The sequence below is a fragment of the Macaca fascicularis genome, chromosome 6, assembly GCF_037993035.2.
Source record: "Macaca fascicularis isolate 582-1 chromosome 6, T2T-MFA8v1.1".
Lineage (NCBI taxonomy): Eukaryota > Metazoa > Chordata > Mammalia > Primates > Cercopithecidae > Macaca > Macaca fascicularis.
The window spans coordinates 59,747,914-59,775,268 of NC_088380.1; the positions used below are offsets into that span (position 1 = coordinate 59,747,914).

General features: G+C 42.8%; 1 protein-coding gene across 10 annotated transcripts in view; it reads right to left on the reverse strand.

Moving 5' to 3' along the window:
• Positions 1-15,058, reverse strand: part of ARL15 (ARF like GTPase 15) — a 440,433-nt gene extending 425,375 nt beyond the window's left edge. For all 10 annotated transcript variants that reach the window (XM_005556890.4, XM_015451508.3, XM_045394755.2 and 7 more), the window contains exon 1: positions 14,915-15,058. In XM_005556890.4, coding sequence (XP_005556947.1) covers positions 14,915-14,962 — 48 coding nt within the window. In that variant the 5' untranslated portion in view covers positions 14,963-15,058. The remainder of the gene's footprint in view (positions 1-14,914) is intronic.
• Between the last annotated feature and the right edge of the window lie 12,297 nt (positions 15,059-27,355).

Genomic DNA, 27,355 nt, shown 5'->3' on the forward strand with positions numbered 1-27,355 from the left:
AGCTGTAAGCAGAACTGGCCTGAGGAGAGATGTGGGCCACCCTCTTCCCTGCCAGGGCCTTTCACCCTGTGAATCAGAAATAGCCACCACTTAAAACACCAGCAAGCAGCTGCAGTGTCTTTAACCCAGTTACCCTACACTATGCTTATTAAGCAGAGGCAGGGAGATTTTTGAAAGGCTGGTATGGAGAAAATGAATCAAAATGGAGTTAAATCTTTTTGGTGACAACAGTACCATAAGTCTTTGTTTTACATACAAACAAACACTTTTCTAGTACTTACAGAATTAGGCTCTCTTTTAAATGCTTTATATATACATTAACTCAGTTCTGTGAGGTAGGTATTTAATACTATCATTACACCCACTTTGCATAGAAGGAAACAGGCACAGAGGCTGCAGAGCAGGTAAGTCACAAGGCTGTAATGCAAAGGCAGGCAGTCTGGCTGTGCCCCTAACCATTATTATGTGCAGCATCTCAGTCCAAACAAATATTTACTTGGCACCTGTCATGTGTACTTGTGCTAGGTTCTGCGCATATTAAGAGGCCTGCAACCCAGCCCTGCACTATGCCACAATGTGCTCTGTCCTATAACACAGACAGCACCAAAGGCCCGAGGCAGCGTCATGGCTAGCACATTAGGCACCTCTGTGCCAGTTCACAATGGGTATCTGGGCAAGCCAAGCAGGGGCTGGATTTCAGCCCCACTTGCCCCCTTGGCCAGGCACTTCTGTGCAGCATCTAATAGGCCTCACTGTCTAAGGCAGCCCTGCAGTGGCCCTGGAAGGACCCTGAATTCTGTTTTGGTAGTGAAAGGTTGGGAGAAGAGAAGTTTAAATAATGGGAGGAGAGAAAACTAAAAATGATTTCCACAATACTATGCTTCTGATCATTTTAATTAGGTAGAAGTCAGGATCACAGAGCCCATTTTAGCTTTACTAACAATGCATCCAGATTACTATACAATTGTTCCAGACATAACATATGAGGGCTAACCTCACAAACTGCCCTAACAAAACAGCCCTAAGCAGGCTGCCCACAAAAAAACAAACTCCAGGCTCCAACAACTGCCTGCGACCAGATTTCAGTCCTGTTGGAAAGGACTTGGCCTGGGCCATCTTCATTAGCTTCTGGACTCAGCACTTCAAACTGTGAGTTCTCTGCCTTGGGAACCTGAAACTGGCAGGACTCAAACCCAGGGACCCCTCCAAAGAAATCCAGCCCTGTGATAGATCCAGACAGCAACTGAGTCCCCTGAGGGGATCCAGTCTGCCCATTCACCAGGAACCAGAACTCCCCCGGAAGTGCAACCCCTCTTAGTAGAAAAAAATAGGCCGAGAGTCTTAAGAATCCAGTAATTGAGCTGTGGGTTTGGTAATCTGAACGAGGACCCTCTGTAGCACAATTAACCTGGGCCTAATCTTCTCCCAGCTCCCTAAACCAGGGAACTGCTAGATGAAATAACATCTTTCATGTTAAGGTCATCCTTACTGTACACTACTCTGTGCCTCCCTTCCAATAAGCCCATCTCACACTAGTACCCGCCCTCCCCAGCCTTTCCATAGAACCCTCTGCCACAGTGCTGGTGGTGCATTAACTCTGCAGTACTCGTTAGGAAGGAGGGCTTTGGAGCCAGACTTCTTGGGTTTAAGTCCCAGCTCTGCCTCTTAACTTGCTGTATTTCCTTAATCAAGGTCCTTATTCTTTCTACATCTCAGTTTTGACATCGGAAAAATTGAGATGATACTGCTAGCACCTACCTCACAGAGTTGGTTTAAGGATTCAATAAGTAAAGCCCCTAGAAAGTATCTACCAATATAAATACTGTGATTGCTTTTTTGCTATTATGAAGAACAAGAAGAGGCAGGAAAGGAGGAAGTAACAAGCAGTAACCTAAGAGTATGTGTATTATTTCAGTTACTCTTCACAGCAAATCCAAGAGGAGGTTCCTCTTACTGTCCTCACTCTACTAATGAGAAAAGTGAGGCACTGAAAAGGCAACTAACTTGCCAAAGTTACACAGAATAGTTGGTGAAGCCAAGGAGTTCAACCCAAAGCCTGCAGCACTCAACCATGAAACAAACTCCTCTACATCCACAAAAGCTCTGTTAAATGTACCCTCTATCTTGTGGCCTAACTCAATCCCTTGAAACCACCCTCCCCCACTCTTGGGCCACAACCGTCCCACTCCTTTCAAGACTCAGGACAATACACTCTATCCAGTGTCCTCTACTGCTACTTGTTAATGATGTCAACCAACCCTGCCTCATTCACTAAGGATTTCTGATATCTGGCTCAGTCTTTCACTCGAACACAAGCCCTGCTATGGTCCTGGTGACTTCTTCCATGAGGATGATCCATCTGACACTTTGGCTGTATTTCCTCTGCTGCCTCATGATCTCCCCATCTTTTACCTGCTGCCAGCCATAGCCGCACCCTGGGGCCTCCCCTTGGAGAGTCTACCTCTGCAGTCTTCAGTTCACACCCCTATTATCTAACCACATTGAACTTTCTTTCCCTCCAGTTTTCTGACTTGTTACTCCTTACAACATTTATGGTTCAGCCTTATCAAGATAACAAGTCCCTTCCATCTTCTACTTTCTATTTGCTGTTCCTTCCTTCCTTTCCAATAACTCAGATCTCAGTCTATCATTTCAAACATTCTCTTACCAGTGTACTAAGTTTCCGCACCCCATTGTCTACCTATGGATTCACCTTAGATTAGGAAAAACCCTAACCCTTACCAATCTAATTGCCCACCTTCTTAAAACTACATCTAGACAGCTACAAAGGCTACAAGGAAAGAAAAAAGAAATCACACAACCATCTAAATGTGTACCAAGTCATGGTCTGTGACTTCAGCACCACACAACTACCAACCCTCTGTGTCCCTGGCCATCCTCGGCCCTCAGTAGTCTTCAATCCTCCTCAGCTAAAGCCCCTACCTGACCACATTTCAGTCACTCTTGGCAAAGTGACCTCACATGCTACTTCACCAGCACTGCACCATCTCTAGTCCCATTGAAGGAAAGCCACCCCCCAACCTTCCTGCCCCTCCGGTTCCAGCCCTTTCTCTTCTCTTTCCTGGTGAATGTCTCACAAAACATTCATTGGAGCAGCATCATTTCCTCATTTCCCACTCCTCCACTAATCGGCACCCCGAGAAGGCCGATGACAGCCCTCTGGCCAAGGTCACCACTGACATGAATTCAGTGGTCATTTTCCAGTCATTATCTTCCATGATCTCTGGTCAACGTTTACCAAAATTGGCCACTTTCTCCTTTTGGAAAGTCTCTATCCTCAGCCTGCTTGACATTACACTCTCCAGGTTTCCTTCCAGCCTCTCAGTTCTCTTTCTCCCAGGCTCCTCTTTCTGGTTGTTGTTGGTATTTTTTTTTCTTTCTTTCTTTTCATTTTTTGTTTCGAGATGGGGTCTTGTTCTGTCACCCAGGCTGGAGTGCCATGGCATGATCGTGGCTCACTGAAGCCTCAACATCCCAGACTCAGGTGATCCTCCTGCCTCAGCCTCCCAGGTAGCTGGGGCCACAGGTGAATGCCACCATGACTGGCTATCTTATTTTTTTGTAGAGACAGGGGTCTCACTATGTTGTCCAGTATAGTCTCAAACACCTGGTCCCAAGTGATCCTCCCACCTTGGCCTCCAAAAGTGCTGAGATTACAGACACAAGCCACCATGCCTGGCTGCCAAGCTCCTCTTTGGTTCCTTTTCTTTTGGTGATCCCATAAAAGCTGCATGTGTACTACATGCCAGCAGTGGCTGAGGCCATATGCATCCTCAAGTCTTTTCCCTTCCCACACAACTGAGCCCTCATGCACGGCTACGGCTTCAGCTACCATCTAAGTGGTTGCAAACGTAAGCTCAGACGTTAACCAGACCTAGGTTCAAATTCTGGCTCCACCACATCTTAGGCACAACACTGAATTTCTCTAAGCTTCAGTTTTCTAATCTCTAAAATGATAATAGTAAATGTATATCATATAAATAACACTGAGCACTGTGCCTCCCATAAAATATTAATAATATAGTTAGAGTATGTAACAATAAATGTTAGCTATTAGCTTTTTTTTGTTTTGTTTTTTTGAGACGGAGTCTCGCTCTGTCGCCAGGCTAGAGTGCAGTAGCGCGATCTCAGCTCACTGCAATCTTTGCCTCCTGGGTTCAAGCAATTCTCCTGCCTCAGCCTCCCGAGTAGCTGGAACTAAAGGCGCGCACCACCACGCCTGGCTAATTTTTTGTATTTTAGTAGAGACGGGGTTTCACCATGTTGGCCAGGATGGTCTCGATTTCCTGACCTCATGATCCACACGCCTCGGCCTCCCAAAGTGCTGGGATTACAGGCATGAGCCACCGCACCCGGCCCTAGGTATTAGTTTTAACTACATCTCCAAATCTCACCTCTGAGTTTCCATTTACCTACGTGAAATCTCAAGTTGAATTACTGCACAAGCAGTTCAAACTCAGGCACTCTGAAATCAAACTTCTCCTTCCCACCCAACCTGCTATTTCTTCGGAATTACAGATCACAGTGCATGACCCCATTACCCACCTCAATACCTACAGTGGTTTTAAAACATGTCCAAAAATTCTTCAACCTTCCTCCCACTAAGAGATATCTCTCTTCTGCCCTTGACCCTAGCAATGCCTTTCTGACTATCTTGATGAAAAGAACACAGTAAAAGTGACACTGCATCACTGTTGAGGATTGGGTAGAAAAGACCAGGCAGTTTCTGCCAGTTTCTCTTGGTACATTTGCTCTGTGAGCCTTCAGCCTCAATATGAAAAGTCCAGCTATCTTGAGGCCATCACACAGAAAGACCACATGAAGAGAGATGCCCCGGGGGCCACCCTTGTCCAGCACCCAGCTGTTGAAATGTACTTAGCCCAGATGCCAGGCATGTGTATGAAGCCTTGAGGTGACCCCACCCTCCATCTGTTTACAACTTCATGAGGGATCCTGGACAAGAACTGCCTAGTTGAACCCAGTCAACCCCCGATTCACGAGTAAAATACATTGTTATTGTGTTAAACTACTGTTTTAAGGTGGTTCATTACTCAGTATTAGATAACCAGAACAATGCTCAAACCAAAAACCTAAGAATTATCCCTGAGATCTATTCTGTTGTCATCTTCCACATCCAATTACAAAATTCTGGCGATTCTTAAATGTTGCCTGAATCCATCTACATTTCTGCATCCCTCCTGCCCCTTCCTGGTTGTGAACACCATCATCTCATTTCTGGATCAGGACATCTTCCTAACTAGTCTTGCTCCAGTCTGCCCTCCCTTTCCAATCCTTCTCTGCACTGCAGACAGATCTGACCATATCATTGCAGGCAAACATTTAGGGTTTACATGACCCTAGCTGGGCTCTGCAGCTTCATGTCTAGCACTGCTCCAAACCCTGCTCCAAAAACACAGAACCCCTGGAGTTCCTTGAAGTCATGGGGTTACTCACCCCCAAATCTCCGCACAGCTATTCCTTTTGCCTGGCTCTGGACCTGCCTGTCACTGGGCCAACTTTACTCAGCTTCAATGTTGCAGACGTTAAAAGACTCCCCTGGGAAGTTCTCTTCGGCCCTGGAATCTAGGTTAGGTTCCCTTTCATGTGCTACCCTAGTCGTCTTTATTTCCCTCCAGATAGACTATGCTACCCCAAAATGTAACTGTTTATTTTTCATCCTACAGGAGCATAAGCACCTTGAGGGCAGACCAACGTCTTATTCACTCAACTATTTTTTAAAGGGAAAAAAGCAAATTTAAAAAGACAGGACATTATGTTCCAATTTTGATAAAATTCTTAAAGCACACAAAAAGATACTATATATGGTTTACACCCACATGCATATATGATAAAAAGCCAAAAACATGCATGAGACTGTTACTAACCTCGGGATAGTGGTCACCACTGAGAAGGGTGGAGGAGGAAGCATGCAGGGAACAGGAGTCTTTAGTTTCATTTAAAGATCACCAGAGTTTTGAAATCAAAATGGCAAAATGTTAACACCTGTTCAATCAGGAAGGCAGGTACACAGAAGTCTGTTGTATTATTTTCTGTACTTTTCTGAGTGCTTAAAATAATTCATAATTAGAAATAAAACTCTGAAAGAATTGTATCTCTGTTTAGCTCCTGACTCCATGTCTACACTGATTAGGAACGGGTATAGACCTCCAATGCCTCAATCAACGGTCCTGGAGTGCCTCCAGATTGTCATTCCCTTCCCCGAGAAAGAGGTCAGAGCAGCAGCTCTCCTGTTGAAAAAAGAACGCAGGGGAATCCCTTTCGGAGAGACATGGATACAATTAGTGGGATAAGTCCTCAACTCTGAAAGCAGCAGTCCAGAGGTCTAGGTACAGAGGAACTTGATAAATGAGAGTGGCTTGCAACTCTAGGTACAGAGGAACTTGATAAATGAGAGTGGCTTGCAAATGCAACTTTTCAGATGGTGAGTTACTATCAAAATCATGTAGGAGTGTTTGGCTCTATGAGCCACAGGGCAGAACACCTACCTTTATGCACAGTGAAGCAGAGAGTGGGTAATCAGTGAAAATAAAATCAGTGAGCAGACTCCCACCTCAAACACAAACCCACACAACTTTCCCAGTGGGAGCTGCACTGTCACTGAGTTCCCAGAGGGCCTCTCACAGGCAACCAGGTGACAGAAACAATCGAGTGATGCCTCAGTTTCCAGAATTGTTATCTATGGTTCGCACAGTCTCTCTCACTCATCCTTCCAATAATTATTAATTATAATAGGTAAGCAGCACCAAAGAATGCTCACGGCCATGGGCTTAGAATCAGACAAGCCCACACCCTGACCCTGATCCTCCCCTGGTTATGCAATTCTGGGCAACACTCAACCTTTCAGAGTCTCAAGTTTCCTCTTTTCTAAGTTGCCATGTCTTTGTAAGTCAGCAATACCTGGTTAACAGGACTATTGGGAGGATTAAATTTGGTGATCCAAGTAAAACACTCTGCACTGTAAATGGTACACAGTCCTGTATTTACCAGACACCAGACTAGATTCCAGTGATAAAATGGTGATTCAGATGGTCAGGGAACCAGCAATGATGCAGGTTACAGACAAAGATGCCAGTTATGTATTTAGTGCTAGAAATCTGAACTGGCCTTATAAATTGTGGGGCCCAGTGCAAAATGAAAACGCAAAGCCCTGTTCTAAAATTAAGATTTTTTTTTTTCAGGATAGTGACCAAAGAGCAGTAAACCAAGCACGGGGCTCTTCTGAACCCAGTGGTTGCACGGCTGGGAAGCCAGCCCTGCTAAAAGTAGATGTGCCTAGGTACTTTACAGACACTCAGAAAATGAGGGTCAACCAGAACTGGGCTTCTTAGACTCATCCAAACACCTGGGGCATTCGGAGAGACAACAGGGGAGAGCCACGTCATAACACAGGGGGCTGCAGGATCCAAAATAAAAGCCCCTCAATAATTTAATTTGTGGGAGGTATCAGAGGATATTCCCATTTCTTGTCACCTACAACAGTTACAAGACCTTCCCTAACAAGCTTTCCTTCTCTTTAGTCTACCTTAGAAATAAATCCTTTATCAAGTTAATACCATCAGGAGATTTTGCCCGGCTGAAGTCCAAAAGCAACAGGCTGCTTATGGCCTAGTGTCTGCTGGGAACAGCTGACTTCCCAGGCAGCACGTGGCAAAGGAACATAGCAGTCTCAGTACCCCTTCAAAAGAAACGGGGCTGAGCACGACGGCTCACACCTGTGATCCCAGCACTTTGGGAAGCTGAGATAGGTGGATCGCTTGAGGTCAGGAGATCGAGACCAGCCTGGGCAACATGGTGAAACCCCGTCTCTACCAAAACATACAAAAATTAACCACATGCCTATAGTCCCAGCTACTCAGGAGGCTTAGGTGGGATAATTGCTTGAACCTGGGAGGCAGAGGTTGTAATGAGCTGAGATCAAGCCACAGAACTCTAGCCTGGATGACAGAGTGAGACCCTGTCAAGCAAGCAAGCAACCAAGCAAGAAAGCAAGAGAAACCAAGCAAGCAAGAAACAAACAAACAAACTGGGGCTTGGGGCAGGTAGGAATGTACCCCTGAAAGTGACACTAGGGGACTGAGTAAGGAGATTGCACCACTGCACTCCAGCCTGGATGACAGAGTGAGACCCTGTCAAAAAAAAAAAAAAGAAGAAGAGGAGAGGAAAAAAAGAAGAATGAGGAGGAGAGGGGAGAGGAGGGGAGGAGAGGGTGGTGGGGAGGGGAGAAAAACGAAACGAAACAAAACTGGGGCTTGGGGCAGGTAGGAATGTGCCCTGAAAGTGACACTAGGGGGCTGAGTAAGGAGGTTGCCTGAAAATCTATATGTGGTCACCTGATGGAACATTAGATACTGAAGATCACCTCAGTGACGGACCAGGGTAAGGAGACTGTAAGGCAGGAGTTCCCAGCACACAACATAGTTCTCTTCCTGGCCAGCCTTCTCTGTAACAATCACCTGCCACAGTCCTTGGGAACAAGGGCGCATCAGCCAGCCTGCTCATGGCCACTGCTTTCTTTAACATAGCAGTGGTCAAGTACCACTTTTCTGTACCTGTTTACTTAAGAAGCAATATACTAAAAATTTTGAGTGCATCCCAACTGCTTTAACACCAAGCTGCCTGAGCCTCTGCCCAACACAAAGGAACTACTTGTAGGTAGAAGGCAATGAAGAGGGAGGGCCCTGGGGCCACAAGCGCAGTTCAACTACTTGCTAGCTGTGTGAACTTGAGGAAATGACACAACCTCCCTGAGTCTCAGTTTAATGCTAAGACACATGCAAAGCACTTAGAACACTGACACAGAGTAAGTGTTCAACAAATGTTAACAGATTTTGCCCTCCTAATTATAACTCATATGCTTATCTCCTCTCACCCCCCACCCCAGCACTGCCCACATGCCAACAAGCATGTGGCTTTGACATCTTTCAGAATGCAAGTCCCTGGAGGGCATGAATCAAGGTCTCTATGTGTCCTCTCCAAGGGCTCATGCTGTTAGACTAGAGCCACAGAAGTCTGGGAACCAGACCTAACACCTTTGGAGAAAAGTTCCTACCTAATGGTATGGATTTGCTCAAAACATTTTTGCTATGTGAACTCCATATATGGTAGATCTGTTTATTGTGCTCAGATAATTTTTATCTTATAAATTATTAAGAAAGGAATATTTAATGTGACTGCCTAATCCAGTCGACATTTAGACTAAAAAGTGTTTGACCTACATTATCACTTTACAGTTAGTCAAAATAAATACAACTTACAATGTTCATAGATATTCAGAGTTTAAAACAATGTACTTTTTTATCAATAAAGAAGTTCAGTTCACAGATAACTGAACATAATATGAAATCACAAATGTACCTTCACTCCTCTTTTCAAGGAGGATCCTTGACAATTTCATAGTGCCTGTGGGCTCTGCCCTTTGTAGTACATTATGGGTTTCTATTGTTGGTTAGTTAGCTGGTTTTTATCTGCAAATGATGAGAGATTTGTTGAATCGACCCGATTCTCTGCAACATCTTCCCCACTGACACATAAATTTTTATGATGGCAGATACAGCCTATAACCAAGAAACTAAATAGGTCAGGTCTACCAGTCTTTACAAAGAAATCTTATTAAACTAACCTTATCAAATCTAATCTTATTAAATGCCAAACACTGGCCAGGCGCGGTGGCTCATGCCTGTAATCCCAGCACTTTGGGAGGCCGAGGCAGGTAGATCACCTGAAGTCAGGAGTTTGAGACCAGCCTGGCCAACATGGTGAAACCCCATCTCTACTAAACATATAAAAATTAGCTGGGCATGGTAGTGAGTATCTGTAATCCCAGTTACTTAGGAGGCTGAGACAGGAGAATTGCTTGAACCCAGGAGGCAGAGGTTGCAATGAGCCGAAATCACCCCACTGCACTCCACCCTGGGTGACAAGAGATAAACTCTGTCTCAAAAAAAAAAAAAAAAAAATCCCCAACATGGTACAGTAGTTTCCCCTCATCCATGGGGGATATATTCCAAGTCCCAGTGGATACCTAAAACCACAGATAGTACTGAGCTGTCATAGAACTAACTAACATAGCAAATAGCACACTATATTTTTTCCTATACACACACACCTATGATGAAGTTTAATGTGTAAATTAGGAACAGTAAGTGATTAATAACTAATAATAAAAGTGAACAATTATAACAATATACTATAATAAAAGTTGTGTGAATGTGATCTCTCTCTCTCTCTTAAAATATATTATTGTACTGTACTCACCTATTTTGAGACCTCGGTGGACCATGGTTAGCTGAAATTTTGAAAAGTAAAACTGGATAGGAGGGTGGGGGCTACTATATACAAATGCAATGAATATTAATTGACAATTAGCATCCAAGACTTATCAACCATTTTTACTTGTCACATTTTCAAGTCTAAGTTTATATTTTAGTTCACAATAAAACACATAAAATGAGAGAAATGTACAAAAAGCAAAGAAGCACATCAGAAGCTACCCCTCCCCTATGTGCCTTACTTAACCTGTCCTGCCACAGGTTCCTCTAGAGCCAAACACCTGCCAGTCCTGCAGCCAAGGAGGATATTATAGCTGAGGGCTCATCCTCCATGACTTTCAGGGCCATGCACAAAGTTGGGGCTCCATAAATATTTGTTGAATAGATAAATTATTCAAATGGGTTTTATTTTCATAGCTTTTAAAAGAATCTTAAAAGAGTCTTGTGACTTCCTGACTGTTGCTTACAACTCCCAGTATTTCCATAAATTGAGACTAGTTTAAAAGGTATGTCAATACCACTAAGCAGTAACAGTCATTCTACAGGACGTATAAAAGTAACATCAGCAACATAATCACAATACATTAACGTCTTTTTTTGTATGTCTTGAGACCAAATCTCACTCTGTCGCCCAGGTTGGAGTGCAGTGGTGTGATCTCGGCTCACTGCAACCTCTGCCTCCCGGGTTCAAGCAATTCTCCTGCCTCAGCCTCCCAAGTTGCTGTGATTACAGGCATGCGCCACCACGCCCAGCTAATTTTTGTATTTTAAGTAGAGATGAGGTTTCTCCATGTTAGCCAGGCTGGTCTTGAACTCCTGACCTCAAGTGATCCACCTGTCTCGCCCCCGCAAAGTGCTGGGATTACAGGCATGAGCCACCTTGCCCAGTCACACAATTATTAACATTTTATATTTGAAAAGCAACATACTGTTTACAAATGGCTTTCCCTCCACTATCTCATTTAATCATCACAGGTATTACACAGAGTACAACCAATTCTACCACTGTTGTTTTGATGGCACAAAGGGAAAAAGGTTAATTCCACATCAACCATCACATGAGTCAAGACAGAAAATTCTGAACTGAATGGAATCTAGAAGTTGATCTTGTCCAACCTCCCAGGAAAACTCGAGAAATGTGTTTTGCTCTTTCATTTTAACCTGACTATTTTCTCCTACCTTATTCAAAAACCTTTGCACATTGTGTTACTAGTTATACCTATGAGAAGAAAGAGTAAGATGCTGATACTGCCTGTTGGGACAGCAGCTAAATGTTTACCCAAAAAACCTGGCAGATGTAAACAAGGCCTTTAAACCCCATCATGAAAGGGGAAAAGTTGTGTGCCCTTCAAGGAAGAATCACTCATCAACCGGAAAACAGATTTTTATGTTTAAATTGTCACCCCGGCTAAACGGATTATATCTTGATCATCTTCAAGTTAAGAGTAAAGGATACATCCTGCATTCCCCAGAACAAAACACCTAATCCAAACAGATTTTATCTTGTCTCTGTTTAAAAACTGGTGGAAAAAAGCAGAATTTCCCTTTCCATTTCATATGCATCTGATTCAACAAATAAAATATCGGGCCCTAACTATTAATACAAGCCAACAACCAAGTCAGGCACCGCACCAGGTGATACATCTAATTGATTAGGATTAGCAAATTTCTATTCTTTCCCTGGACTGAAATCAATAAAACCCTGTCTTAAATATTAAAGTACTAACCCTGTCCCTCACCTTGACTGTCACTTCTGGGAACATTTGTTTTAAGAAATGAACAGCGACCTCGAAGATCAGTAGAGCTTCTTCATCTGTTTTAATAACTCAATCCTATTAAAAAGATTAATCCTGTTAAAAAAAAAAAATAGCACCTCCACCTTTCTCTCCCCTCTTCCTTTCCACTCTCCTCCAAATAAAAAGGTTAAGTGATGACATCCAGCCCAAAGAACAATGAACAATACATACACACACAGAGCTCTCTCTTCCAGTTTCCAACAGGAACAACACAAGACTGTCAAATACTGCTGAAAAAACCATTATTCTTGTCAAGTGCATGGAAAGGGAACTTACTCTAATCCATTCAGCAAAGTCTGGAGTCAAACTTGGAATGAAAGATGCATTTTTTTTTTTTTTCCTGCAAGGTAAGTAAAAGAACTCAGGAATTTTTTTTAATAAGATACCAGATGCAAATAAATTATTATTCCTCAGAAATAAGGCTTTTAATAAACACCACACAGAGTATGCATAAGCAAGCAAATCAACCCGAAAGACAGGAAGAGAAGAATAATGTGTGGCACATCATTTTCTCTCAAAGTCGATAAGCAAAAGTGAACACAAAAAGGCCATCTCGGGAGGGCTAATTTTTTGTTTTGAGATGGTTTTTCTGTTTGTTTCCATCCAGTTTAATGCTAAAGAATTTTCTTAAATCTTTTCACAGGGGACACTTAGCACACTCACAAAAACTAAACTGTTTCCTTTAAGATTTCTTTTCTCACCTCCAAAGAGTAGCCAGTGGCTTTTATGGGGTTGGTCACTGCACTTGTGAATTTTAGACGGATAAAGTGGCAAAATAATGATTTTTTTAAAATATAAAAGTAAAACTAAGATGTATGGCAGGTAAAACTTTCTAAAAAGCCAAGTCAAATTTGGGGCCTGCTGATTTTGACACAAAGCTGTTAGTAAATTGGCAAAGAAATGAATCTGCTTTTAGGGTAACCTTGAGCCCAGGGAAAATAAAAAAGCCAAGTCAAAGTTGTGACCTGTTGATTTGACACAAAGCTGTTAGTAAATTGGCAAATAAATTAATCTGCTTTTAAGGTAACCTTGAGGCCACAAACATTCATCCACTCACCTTAAGACTATGCCTATCTAGAGGTTAGCCTGAGTAATTAACCAGAGTTATCAATTTTGTTTTCACTAATCATTTTGATAGGTTTGATACCTCAAAGACGGCTTTGTGATGCAATTTATAAATTTAAAACACATCCAGTAAATAAAGAAAATAATAAAATGTCAGAACCACCTGATTTTCTTTTTTAAGAACTATTTAAGTATTCAAAATTAGCTTTTAGTAGTACAGAATGTCACCCTTTCCTACTTGGTAATTATCCCAACAAAGTTTGGCTTTAATTTACGCAGACTGCAAGACAAAAACCATGTATTGTAATATATAAGATAAGTTACAAATTAAATCTGTTATTTAACTTAGAAAACAATCTTCTGGACACTTTGGCAGCTCTCTTAACTTACAGGGCACCTTGTATTGTGAAGAGTGTTCATAATCAGACAACCCCCTTAACCAGCAACAGTACTGAGTGAATAATATCCCTTTATCACAAAGATAAAGGAAGTTACTGCCATCAACAAATGAACAACAAAACAGAACTTGAACTCAGAATTTTAGATTCAGCTCCATTCACAAGGCCATGCATTAACTGCAATCACCATCCTTTCCCACCAAGACCATCAAGCTCTGAAGCATTAGGAGAAACATTTTCTTTATGGACACTAAAATAAGCCCAATACACAGATGACAGTACAAAGCCGGTCCGGCGTTTCTTGGCCATCAAAGCATGCACAGACTTTCTCTGTACAGCCTTAAGTGTAATTCCTAGAAGGCACTGGCAAATCTCTGCCAGGCAGAGACTCTGCAGTCGAAAACCGAGTGCATGTGCTCAACAAGATGACAGGAGGGTCAATGTTTCTAACCGTCTACTTCAACTCTGCATGGCAATAGCGGTTCTGCCCAACATGGTAAACAAAGTAATCATATAGGATCGAACACAGTCCCTGTAAATGAGGATTCCCTTAAACGCAAACAAGCAGCTCTGGGGAAACATAATTTCCGCTCGCATAATTCCACTAAGACACACACAGAAGTCCATTTTTAAAATGATGTTCGGTCCCAGCACTGTGCTGACACTTTTCCCACCTAAACTTCTCAGCACAAGCCTGGCCTAAACAGCCGGGTTCCAGTCCGTGCACAGTGGAACAGCAGCACGCACCCAAGACCGGAATGGTGGGGCAATACCTGTCCCTACTCAGTCCTGTTCGGACCAGCCTGCGAGGTAGTTTAGACCCGTCTGCTTTATGGTAATGTGCTTTTAAAACCCCGCCACGACCGAGGTCATAGCTTTAGAGATTTAATAACAATCAAATGACCAGGGCTGCTGGGCACTTAGTGAGCCATTCTGGTTATGGCTCTTTAATAGCACCTGGAGTTCTGCTCCAGGGAGAGCGGAAAACTCCCGCTCCCCCGGAAAGAAAGTCCTCTGCGGAGAGCGCAGAGGGAAGCCAGGAAACCGATCGCGGGCAGGGGACGCGCCGCCGCGGCCGCCCCATCTCTCAAGCAGCCCCAGCGCGACCCTCGCCCCGCAGCCGTGCTGGCCCAGGCCGCACCTTTACCTGTCAGCTCCACCACCCGCCGCCCTGGAGGCTGCCCCTCCGAGTCCAGGGCACGGCTTCCGAGCCGGCTGCGGGAGAAAGAACCCCAGAGGCATCCTATCCCAAAGAAAGAAAGCAAAAAGGCTGCTCCTCAAGGCAGGGGGCCATCGGGCACGCCGAGATCCGAGAGGCGACATGCCACCCCTGCCATGCACCTACCAGATAATCCATGTACAGAAACGCCTCAGTTATCCGGAGATCAGACATCCGGCAGCCTAAAGCATCCGGAACGGCTCCGAACCCGGAAAAAAAAGCAGCGTCTCTGGGTGCGAACAAGCAGCTGCTGAAAAAGCCAGCAACAGCGAAAATAGCCGAAAGCAGCCGACTAGCCGGAGATTACACAAGGGGCGCGGCGATTGGCCAGGCGGGAGGGCAGAAGGAAAGAGGCGCGCTCATTGGCTGCGGCGCCTATAAAAGGCAGGCCCCAGTCGGTGGTAAGAGAGAAACGCGGGAGCGGCGGGGGGTGTGGGTTTGTGTGCGGTGAGCGGAGGAGCCGGGGTTGGGGCGGTGCGGCTGGGGTGGGGGTGGTGCAAGCGGAAGAAAGAGCCAAGAGAGCGGAAAAGCGACTGGTGCTGTCGCCGCCCGAGTTTTGTGTTTCTACAGCTTCCCAGTTGGGTACAGCGAAGCTGAACTCCGTGTTCCCGGGCTGGAGAGCCTTGGTGTCCCCGCCTACCCCCAGTAGGAAGCGAGCGCTGTAACGTGGGAGGCGTGGTCGCCACTGATCATCTCTCTCCCCAGAGAGCCTTCCTAAAGGCTTTGCCGCCACGAGACGGCACCACCGGGAAAGAAGTGTGTGGAAGTGTACCCCGTAAACAGGCAGTCCTGTACGCGACTTAGGGGCAGAAAGACCCTCCGCACTTTTATCATTTGAAACTAAGGCGGACGATTCCAGCCTGGTGTCCCTGAGTACACACAGGCCCCCCCGCGCAGCCAGAGTTGACTGAGGAACCCATCTTCGAACCCCTGCGTAGAATGCCAAACAGTCCTAGGAGAATTCGCTTTCCTCCACGTGAAAAGGAAAAGAAAAACATGTGAGGACTCGCAGTAGTCACTTGTACTCCCCAAACACACGGGAAGAAGTGATCAGTTTGCATGCTTGGAGTGAAATTACACTCAGCACAAATCCAACGCCCCCGAGTCAAATGAGCAATAGAATCTCTGCAAAAAAAAAAAAAAAAAAAAACACACAAGTAACAATATTTGTGACCCGATATTATTTCAAGAGGTAAAAACATCTGTAAGATGCATTTGGGACTTGTGCATTTCCTGGTAATGTCAACATCGCATTAAGCTAGTGGGGTTAGGCAGGGAAAGCCTGAATCGGACAAGAAACTGGGGTTTTTTTTTTTTTCTTTTCTTTTCTTTTTTTTGTTTTTTTGAGGCTATAAATAACTAGACCATGCCAGACACAGCTATGTACTTAGGCTCAGGTGATTGGAGTGCCCCCCCATTCCCACCCTCAGGGCTTAGGGAGAATGGAAGATAAGGTGGATGCTCTCACCTGTATTAATAGTTAGGGTTTGCATATATACAGTGAAATTTCAAGAGTGAAACTTCATCAACTGGACTCTTTATGAAGTGACTGCCTGACTGTACACATGTTTTAGGAGTTGAATTTTTACTTTCCCCCTAACTTGACACTTTTCTTTTTTTGTATCCTCAAGAAACAAATTTCCGTACCGTAAGTTTACCTGAGACTACCAAAACAGTTCTGTTAGATAACCGTGGCATTAACCCTAAATGTGTATATAACCAATAAGAGCGAAGCAGCCCCCTAGAGGGAGCTGTAGGTTGGTGAGCCAAGTGATTTTACGTATGCTGTCTAATTTCCTAACCTGTTTGCTCAGCTGCAAAACGAGAATTCCTACCACCAGAGAGTTGTGAGTGTTTGGGCGGGGGGCGGGAAGGGTTGGGGAGGTTGTTTTTGTTTTTTTGAGACAGGGACTCTCTCTGTTGCCCAGGCTGGAGTGCAGTGGTGCGATCTCCGCTCACTGCAACCTCCGCCTCCCCGGCTCAAGCATCCTCCCACCTCAGCCCGCAGAGTCGCTGGGACCACAGGTGTCCACCATTACGCTGGTCTAATTTGTTGTATTTTGGGGGTAGAGACGAGGTCTCACTATGTTGCCCAGGCCTGTTTCTAACTCCTGGACTCAAGCAATCCGCCCGCCTCGGTCTCCCAAAGTGCCATTAGTTCCAATTTTGATTTTCCCTGGTATTCTCTTAATTCAAACACATATAGGTTTAGAAGAGATTTTCACCTAGATTTTGGAGGAGATGGACGTCCATAAACCTATACTCTTCAGCACAATTTGTTTGAAACAAATTTGGAAAACAAAACCTCTCAATGAGCAGAAATAGTCATGGAACATTTTTTGTTTGTTTTGCTTTGTTTTGCTTTTCCTGGTGAATAAGGACACTTTAAGATAAAGGGCTTGAGTTAGCAAAGAGACACCTTTTGGTCCATTGTCTTAGTGATAAATGGTGTGTTGGCTACAGCCCAATCAGGCTTTTGAGAGGCCTGTCAGTCTCCCTGCGGAGGAGGATAGCCACTCAGGAGCAGGTGACTTCTGCCTTTCCTTTAAAAGTTAAGCTTAGGGAAAGATAGTCCTGAACAGGTCATTAGGGTCAATGTGGTTCTTGCTGCCTCTAAGAATTAGTATATGGCGCCAAAGCAGGGAGATGAAAGAATATGTTCAAGGAAAAGTTCCAAAGACTGCACCATAATATTCACTTTATTTCACACAATTTGCACATTCATTATGACTGGCATCAATGAAAACCTTGTAGTCAATGTAATGTATTAAAAAATCACATATTGCATTTTAGGAAAGAGTCCTTATAAAATAACAGCAACAACAACGACAACCTGTAGATTTTGAACTCCATACGGAGCACATTTTTCCAATTATATGTTTTCTGAGGTGTCAATGAGTCTGCCTCTACAGAGGAAAGAGGCTAACTTGACTGAATTGGTATGAACAGATAATACACTACCCACTACATGAAGCTGCAGTCATAGCTGATAGGGTTGGTAGCAACAGAAGCAATCGCCTCAATACCTGCTTTTTGAAAGAGTGTAGAGAAGTTAGAATGCATTTAATCAACCTACCATACTGTATGCCAAATAAGACTGCCATCCAGAACAAGACATGATCTCATTAACCTAGTTCTGCCCTTGCTGTCAGTAAAAAGAATCACCCTCTTCCAGATGCATAAGAAACATGTAAACTCATGAGGCAATTGCCTTACTGCATAGGTTTTGAGGAAAGAGGCTGATATGGTTTGACTGTGACCCCACCCAAATCTCATCTTGAATTCCCACGTATTGTGGGAGGGACCGGTGGGAGGAAGTTGCGTCATGGGGGCGAGTCTTTCCTGTGCTGTGCTTATAATAGTGGTAAGTCTCATGAGATCTGATGGTTTTATAAGGAGGAATTTCCCAGCATGAGCTCTCATTCTGTCTTGCCTGTCGCCATGTAAGACATGTCTCTGCTACTGCTTCACCTTCTGCCATGATCGTGAGGCATCCCCAGTCATGTGGAACTGTAAGTCCGTTAAACCTCTTTCTTTTCTAAGTTGCCCAGTCTCAGGTATGTCTTTATCAACAGCATGAAAACAGACTAATACAGAGGCCATCACTGTTGCTTGTCAAAAGCAAAGAGAAATTATTTTGACAGTCCATACTCTAAAATTCCATAAAGGCTGCTGGCTAGCCAAATTTGGATGAAATTTTTTTGTTAAACTGTCAACTTGCAAGAAATGAAAACAGAAATGCATTTTTGCAACTTGGTCCCCAACTTTCCAGAAAATTCAACATATTAGTTGTTATTTCCAGCTATTCTTTTGTTGTTTCCAAGGAGAATACTGCCTTCACTAATTTTGTATCACGCATACACTATCTCACTGAAACTTTTCATAAATGTTTAAAGGATACATAAAACTATTGTAAAAATGTACTACTGTGTTAACAAATCCTTTATTAGTTACTACTATTATAAATATTACAGTGAACGTTTGCTTGTAAAACTGTCCACATCTTACTATCCTAAGAATAATTTCTAGTAATAGACTTACTAGTACAAAGAGTATGAGCACTTTTTTTTTTAATTTATTTTTTTATTTTTATTTTTTGAGACGGAGTCTCGCTCTGTTGCCAGGCTGGAGTGCAGTGGCACAATCTTGGCTCACTGCAACTTCTGCCTTCCGGGTTCAAGTGATTCCCCTGCCTCAGCCTCCCAAGTAGCTGGGACTGCAGGCACGCATGACCACACCCAGCTAATTTTATATATTTTTTTAGTAGAGATGGGGTTTCTCCATGTTGGCCAGGATGGTCTTGATCTCCTGACCTCGTGATCTGCCCGCCTCAACCTCCCAAACTGCTGGGATTACAGGCGTGAGCTACCACGCCCAGCTGAGCACTTTTTTTTCTTTTTTCTTTTTTCTTTTCTGAGATGGAGTCTTGCTCTGTCGACCCGGCTGGAGTGCAGTGGTGCGATCTCGGCTTACTGCAAGCTCCGCCTCCTGGGTTCACGCCATTCTGCTGCCTCAGCCTCCCAAGTAGCTGGGACTACAGGCACCCGCCACTGTGCCCGGCTAATTTTTTGTATTTTCAGTAGAGATGGGGTTTCACCGTGTTAGCCAGGATGGTCTCCGTATCCTGACTTCGTGATCTGCCTGCCTCAGCCTCCCAAAGTGCTGGGATTACAGGCAGCCGAGCACTTTTAATACTCAGTTTTGACCTAGTTTATATAGTCTTCTTCCTTCTACCCCACAACGCCAAAGTAGGGAATGATTATCTTGTCTCATCTTTGCCTTAATATTATTCCTCAATAGCCGAAAGATGGTATCTTTCATTATAATGACTCTTAAATCATGGACACTTCTTTTTCAGAAAAAGTGGTCAGATCTGCAGAGGTCATCAGGCACTTTTTATCACTTACCATATCCAATAACTCCTGTGACTTTAAAATTTTCTCCTGAGTCCTTTTTCCCTTTCTCTCCAGTGGATGTCTTGACACCCACCTCTGATTTACCCCAGTCCTCTTCTCTGCTTCCTAAACCTAAACGAAGTATCACTGTGTCCCAGAAGATGATCTTCATCAGTACAGGGTGTCCCCACATGAAGCTGCTAACAGAACTTGATTCATAAGTGGAATCAAGCCAATGATTATTGAATGAGGTCAGAGGTTGGAATTAGAATAGGGTTTTCTTCTGTTAGCATGGTGACCTACTTGCAACTCAAACTAGAGGAAAACCCTCAGTGAAATGGCTAACTCTGAAGTTTTTAACCTAAAATATCTCCATGTCAGTTTAAACTTGTTTTCTCTCATGCAAGTAGATCTTATATGTCTATTTTTCAAAGATCAGTTCTGGCAGTCATGATGAAGATTTGTTACTACTTAATTAGATGAACTTGGGCAGGTCACCTGTTCCTTCCAGGCTCCTGTTTACTCAGCCAGGGGATACAGTTCAACTAATTACTACCATGATTAAGGATCACTCAACTTTTCCAAAAAGGCTTTGCTGGGTCTTGGGGTTTTAAAGCAAGATAAGACATCCACTGAAAATGGTAAATAATCATACAAGGGAAATGTAACTAGACCTCACAAGCAACCACCATTCAAGCACCAAGTATCAAGAAGCTATGTAAATCCCTCTCAATACCAACCCCAGCGAGTTCATTTAATCTCGTAGATACATTTCCACATTGCTGATTGTATTAATATCCTATTCTGCAAGCCAGTTATGAGCCTTATGGGACTAAAATAAAGGGGTTAGAAGGGCTAAAAGAGTTAATAGATAGATAGAGGCCATTAGTGAATCACACTCATTGCAATTGGGCAGCAGGTCCTTTCTTGAATGGTGAATCTCCTTTTCTGCCACACACGTGTGTCTGAATCTCCCTCGACAGCCTGGCTTGACACCTTGCATGTAGCCCTGGCACCATTAAAGACTGATTGGTTGCTTAGAGCATAGACCTCACTATTTACAGCCAACCTCATTGTGTCAATGTGTCACTGCCTGAGCATACTTGTTAATACTTCCTGACACGGTCAGCTCCAAGTGAGGGAGAAAAATCAACAAATCCATTAGGCCTCGTGATCACCATACTGAAATCTCACAGCAAAAATCACAGATAAAATAAGCTTCCCAAGATCACACACTAAGTAACAAGAGTTAAGGATTTTCCTTCCATAACCCTGGAATATCTATTTTTCACCTATACTACTGTGGAAGTGACAAGATCTTGGGATCAATGTGACAAGAAAGTAAAGCAGGCCTAGAGTCTACCATGGAGAAACTTCCAATTATTAGAAATAACAGGACAAAGAAAGGCGAATAGACAAAGGCCTTCCCGATACAAATGTGCACACAGTCAACCTGGTGCCAGAGGAGTTACTAAAGTGTTTAAGGGATGAAAACTCAGTGAGGGTTTGCCAAAGTTTCTGGAATTCTAATAGAACTCTCCAAGAAAGAAAAAATTTCTCTTGGAGGATTTGTGAGGGGAACTTTCCAGATGGGAAAACAGCATATAAAAATCAATAGTCACAAATTAGGGACAAGGCATTATTTACTTAAAAGAAGATGAGTGTTTGAGCTCAAGGTATAGGAGGTATAGATGGTTTAATTTGGAGAAGTCTAACTGGTGCAAGTCAGGGTTCACCTAGGAGCTTCTCTGCAGATTATTGCCTCCCAACTCACCATGTGGTGTTGGTAGAAGTTGATTTGCAGCTCCATCCAGTGTAATTGCTCCCTCATTCTGGTCCCTAAGACTAGCATAAAGATGTGCCAACTACAGAGGGAAGCAAATCCCAAAAAAGTGTTTGGGCACTTGCTTTCTTGCCTGCTTTTTTTTTTTTTTTTTTTCTTTCAGACAGTCTCATTCTGTCGCCCAGGTTGGAGTGCCGTGGCTCGATCTCGGCTCACTGCAAGCTCTGCCTCCCGGGTTCAAACCATTCTCCTGCCTCAGCCTCCCAAGTAGCTGGGACTACAGACGCCTGCCACCGTGCCTGGCTAAGTTTTTGTATTTTTAGTAGAGATGGGGTTTCACCGTGTTAGCCAGGATGGTCTCGGTCTCCTGACCTCGCGATCCGCCCACCTCGGCCTCCCAAAGTGCTGGGATTACAGGCGTGAGCCACCGCGCCCGGCTTCTTGCCTGCTTCTTATGAGATCATCAGCCATTGGGATAATATAGAAACTGTTCAAATTGCTTTCTTGTAGGTATTCCACTGACAGTTGGAAATGTCTTGAATGTTCCTGATTTATAATTTTGATCTCTTCTTTTAAGGCTTACATATAAGGAAGCCTTAATCCAAGCTGGCACTTGATTCAAAGCAGCTTGCAAGGAAATGAGAAACTCAGAAACAAGAAACTATAAAATAAGGCCAATGAAAAAAGTGGCTATCATGTACCATCTAGATAATAATGCTTCCTATCTCATCCAGGACTGTGATTCTGAATCTATGTTGTTTAAATTGAGAAAGACAGGCATGTATGTACTCTGCACAGGCTAATATGGATTCATTCACTCTACATACCTATTTAACACCTACTATATATTGGGGATGCTAGAGAAATATTATCCCTGTTCACATAAAGCTAAGTCTCTAGTGATTGGAGACAGTAAAGATATCAACTAGTGATAAGTGCTATATGGAATTAAAGAGATGTGCTGGTGAGTAACAGGGAAGCATACTCTAGACAGATAGTCATGGATGGCATCTCTGGGTTGTGCTAAGTGATACAGTCCAATAGAACTTTCTGTAATGATGGAAATGATCTATGCTTGTACTGCCCAGTATGGTAGCCATTAGCTATACATAGCTATTGAGAACTAGAAATGCAGGTAGTGGATACTGTATTGAACAATGAAGGTGTGCAGTAAAAATATGAATGGAGGTCTTCCACTTAAACATGACATATTAAATATACTTGCTTATCTCCCCCACCCTCACCCCGACAGGCCAGTAAAGGAATAAAAAGAGACCTACCAAGACAGAGAATTAAAGACGAGACACCAGCATATAAGAGGTCAACCACTTAGGAAAACAGAAAGTGGGTAGAGAAGTAGCAACTGATGCAGCAGAACAGAGAAAGCTGAAGGCTAAGTTCAAGAGGCAGGGGAAGCCAGCCAGAAACAAGCTGATTCCTGCTGCAGAACTCTCATCAGTTCAATAATAAGCACCACCTGGGTCTCTGAGGGGGGAAAGACTGAAAACACAAAACAGCTTGTGAACCTTTAAAAGGAGTAGTTGAGCCACTGATCTGCCTCTCTCCGTGAACCCAGGTCACCGCCCCAATGCAGACCAGAGTGAAAATTTACTCCTGAGGTTAAACTGGAGAGGGCTTGAACTCGGAAACACCGGATAAAACTTAAAGGCAAAGAGAAACTTCGTAAAGTTGGAAGAAAGCTAAGGGAATCGCTCTCCCAAAAATATGGAACAGTGAAGCAAAGAAAATTAAAATATCAATTGGAAGGTTTGATACCCAATTAGATGTTTTAAGAAAAGCAAACAAAAACAAAGGCATTGATGGGAGGAAGCTACCAAAAATTCTAGTAAACATTCCAGAACTGAAGACCATGCATTTCTAGAGTGAAAAGACACACAAGCGCTCAGAACAATAAATGAAAAAAATAAAAGTTCCATTACCATTAAATATACAACTATTTAAAAGCCATCATGTGGAAGCACTGTGCCAGACAAGTTTATCATCAAGTTCTACCAAACATTCCCTAAACAAAATGTTCCAACTTGAAACTATTCCAGGGTAGAGAAGGAGGGAGTGCTTGCCAGGTAATCTCAAACAACTGGACTAATCTTGATACCTGATCAAGGACATCAACAATTATATATCAGTCTCACTCACAAACACAGATAGAAAAATATTGTAAAACATCCAAGAAAAGTAGAAAAAAAAAAAAAAAACACATTGTGACTAAGCCAGGCTTATCCTAGGAATGCCAGATGTTCTTAACATTAGAAAATCAGCTAACTCTCCACATTATCAGATTAAGGAAGAAAAATCAGAATCACCTCAACACATACAAAAAAGAAACCATTAGAAATGAAATATCCATTGGTATTTGTTTTTTAGAGCTGCCGTAACAAAATACCATCCACTGGGTAGTTCAAACAACAGACGTTTATTTTCTCACAGTTCTGGAGGCTAGAAGTCCGCGATCAAGGTTTCAGCAGGTTTGGTTTCTCCTGAAGCCTCTCTCTCCTTGGCTTGCAGATGGGCGCCTCCTTGCTGTGTCTTTTCTCTGTAGTCATGTACCCCTGGTGTCTCTCTGTATGTCCAAATTGCCTCTTCTTAGGACACTAGCCATATTGGATTAGGGCCTACTCTAACAGCCTCATTTTAACTACCTCTTTAAAGGATCTATCTCCAAATTTGGCCACATTCTAAGGTACTGGATGTTAGGGCTTCAACATATAAATTTGGGAGAGACATAATTCAGTTCATAACACCATTTATGGTTGGCAATCTAAGAGTAAAAGGGAATTTATTCAAATTGATGAAGGATATCTACAAAAACACTTAAAGCAAACATATTCAGTTGTGAAACTTTAAATGTGCTTTAAGGTCAGAAACAAGACAAGGGTGTCAGCTATCACAGCTTCTATTCTACATTATGCTGGAGAACCCAGACAGCATAACCAGAGAAGAAATATAAACAATAAAGAATGGAAAGAAAGAGACAATTCATCAGAAGATTGTGGTTGTGTATGTAAAACACAAATCAATTATTAAAGTTAAAATTAAATCTGTTACTTCTTAAAAATCAATATAAAATGAATTATATTTCTAGTTACATAGCAACAAAGTTAGGAAATGTGTTTTTAAATATGTTTTCTTAATGACTTTTAAAGTAGAAACTTTAAAAGCACCTAAGAATAATTGTTATAACTTTAAGATTTTGAGAGAAGTTAAAAACCTAGAAAAATACAGAGATATGCTGTTCATGGATGGAAAGACTGTTTGTAGAGATGTGAATTCTCCCCAACTTAACTTATAGATTTAAAACAATAATGTTTGAAATCATGGAGCACACTGTATAGAAACATTTCTTAACTGTTCTTAATTTGAGGGGAGTGCCCTCCTTTTTGTGAGTGAAGTGCCAGTCTTCTGCATATTTCTGTTGGCATTTACCATACTGTTTTGTGTATAGTGGTTAAGAGCACAGATGCCAGTCTGCCTGGGCTTGACTCTTGGCTTTCCCTCTTTCTAGTTCTGTGACCTCAGGCATGCTACTTAATATCTCTGTAACTTATTTACCCCATTTTATAGGTAAGGAAACAAATAGCTACATCATCAACCTACTGGATTATTGAGATTAGTAGTTAATGTCGTACATTAGAACAGTGCTGGGCACATAGTAAGCATTATGTAAGTGTTGGCTGCTGCTGCTGCTGCTGCTGCTGTTTTTGTTCTCTCTCCCACTAGTTGGAGTTCCTTGAAGGAAGGAAACAGTGTCTCATTGGATTGTGCCCCTTTGGAGCCTACTTCAGTGCCTGTTACATAACATACATTGGCAGTGGGGGCTGGGGATGAGCCACTGTCCTGAAGTGTCATATTTAAAGAAGCCTTATTCAGTGGCATAAAGTATTTGAAAAGGGAGTCCATTTTCTACTTATTTTGAATATTAAATGTCCAAAGCATGACCCATAGCACTTGTAAAAGTACCCGTATAATTATTTGTCCTTCACTTCTTAGCTGTTTAGAAGCTTTTTTTCACCAAATGCCTGAGATTCTCCCAACATATTATCATGGTACTCAAGGTACGAAGGCTTGAATGGACCTGACACCTCAGCTCACAGTACCCTGTATTATCATTATTGGTCCACTACAGGGTTCCTCTCTCTCTTTAATTATTTCTTTTAATCCCTCTTAACTACTTCCTTTTCCTTCCTCTAACAGGAAATCATCCCAATATGCCTGATGTGCTTTTCCTACTTTGTTACCTGTCAACATTGTCCATGATGTCCATAGTTGAACAAAATCCATTTGATGTAATCTCTTCACCAACTTTGAACTTAATGGCTGATGCTGCTGAAGTTTAAAAAGTCCTTTCCTACCACAAAATCAAGAGGCCACAGCTTCAGTAAACTTTATAGCATTCCCTTTCACGTTTGGGTCTTTGATCCATTTTTAGTCTATTTTTTGTATGTGGGGTTAAATTGAGATTATGTCCATCTGTTTAACCAGGTTTCCAAAACCATCTGCTAAACAATTCATTCTTTTCTCCAGTGAGGTGATGCCAACCCTTAACCTACATAAAATGCCTTCCATACATGACTCTACCTCTGAGCTCTCCTGTGTTTTATTGATCTGTTTATTCTGTGACAATACAGAACACATCACTCTGTTTTTTTCTTTTCTCTCGAACCTTACCACAATTCCTTTTATGTATATTGGCTTCATTCTCAATACTGCAAGAAAGCATTTTTGGAAGCGAAAGGCAGAGCACTGAGATTCTAAGTTCAGGGTTCTCTTTGGCAGGAGACTAGGGGAGTCTGTGCACACCCACACCAGTAAATACGTTCCTTCCTGAATGCATTGATCATGGCATACTACTGGTCTCCTTTCTGCTCTTCCCTTCAAATGTGCCTTTCCATTCAGTACTAGTCTGCAAGGCCTATAATTAAACAAAGGAGGAAATCCTTGTGGTTTAATTTTGCTTTCAAAATAAATTATTTTAAAGTTTAATACTCCAGAAGCAGTTTTACTTATTTATTTATTTATTTTATTTATTTATTTTTGACACAGGGTCTCACTTTGTCACCCAGGCTGGAGTGCAGTGGTGTGATCACGGCTCACTTAACCTTGATCTCCTGGGCCTCGCACTTCAGCCTCATAAGTAGCTGGAACCACGTAATGTTTAACTTTTTTGTTAATACAGGATCTCGCTATGTTGCCTAGGCTAGTCTGGAACTCTTGGCCCCAAGCGATCCTCCTGCCTCAGCTTCCCAAAGTGCTGAAATTATAGGCATGAGCCACCGGTCCTGGCCCAGAGACAGTTTACTTTTATATCAATTGCTTAAACCTGACGTTATCTCTTCTTAGAAGAAAGAGGATTAAGAAAAAAAAAATACATAAGAATTAACTATTAAGTATCTTAATAATTAATTAACTAATGGGTTCATGAAAGATACTAACACATTCATGAGAGCCAAGCTTTTCCAGTGCTTTCCCTGTCTCCTTGCCATGACCTTGAAGTCTTTGCCTGCATCTTGTGTTTAATGCCATGCCATACAGACTGATTCATTATAATGCTTTGTCCTTGAGAAGCTTTTCTTCAAACAGGAGTCTCTAACATAATTGTGGTTTTTCATGTACCTAAGTGGTGTTGAATTCTCTGGGCGAATGAGAGCTAGAGAAGACAGTACTGTATGCTTGCAGCCAACGTACATCAGTGAATCACTCTTTATAAACACTCAGTCAATGGATGTGTTCTGGACGTGCTTATTCCTCCGAGGCTTCTCTTTATTCCCTTTGTGCAAATGTATGTTCTGGTACACGTTATGGCTGAATGATGGTGTGCCCGTGGTACTATTAGACCTGCTGGAAGACATCAAGGAAGAACAGCATGCTAGA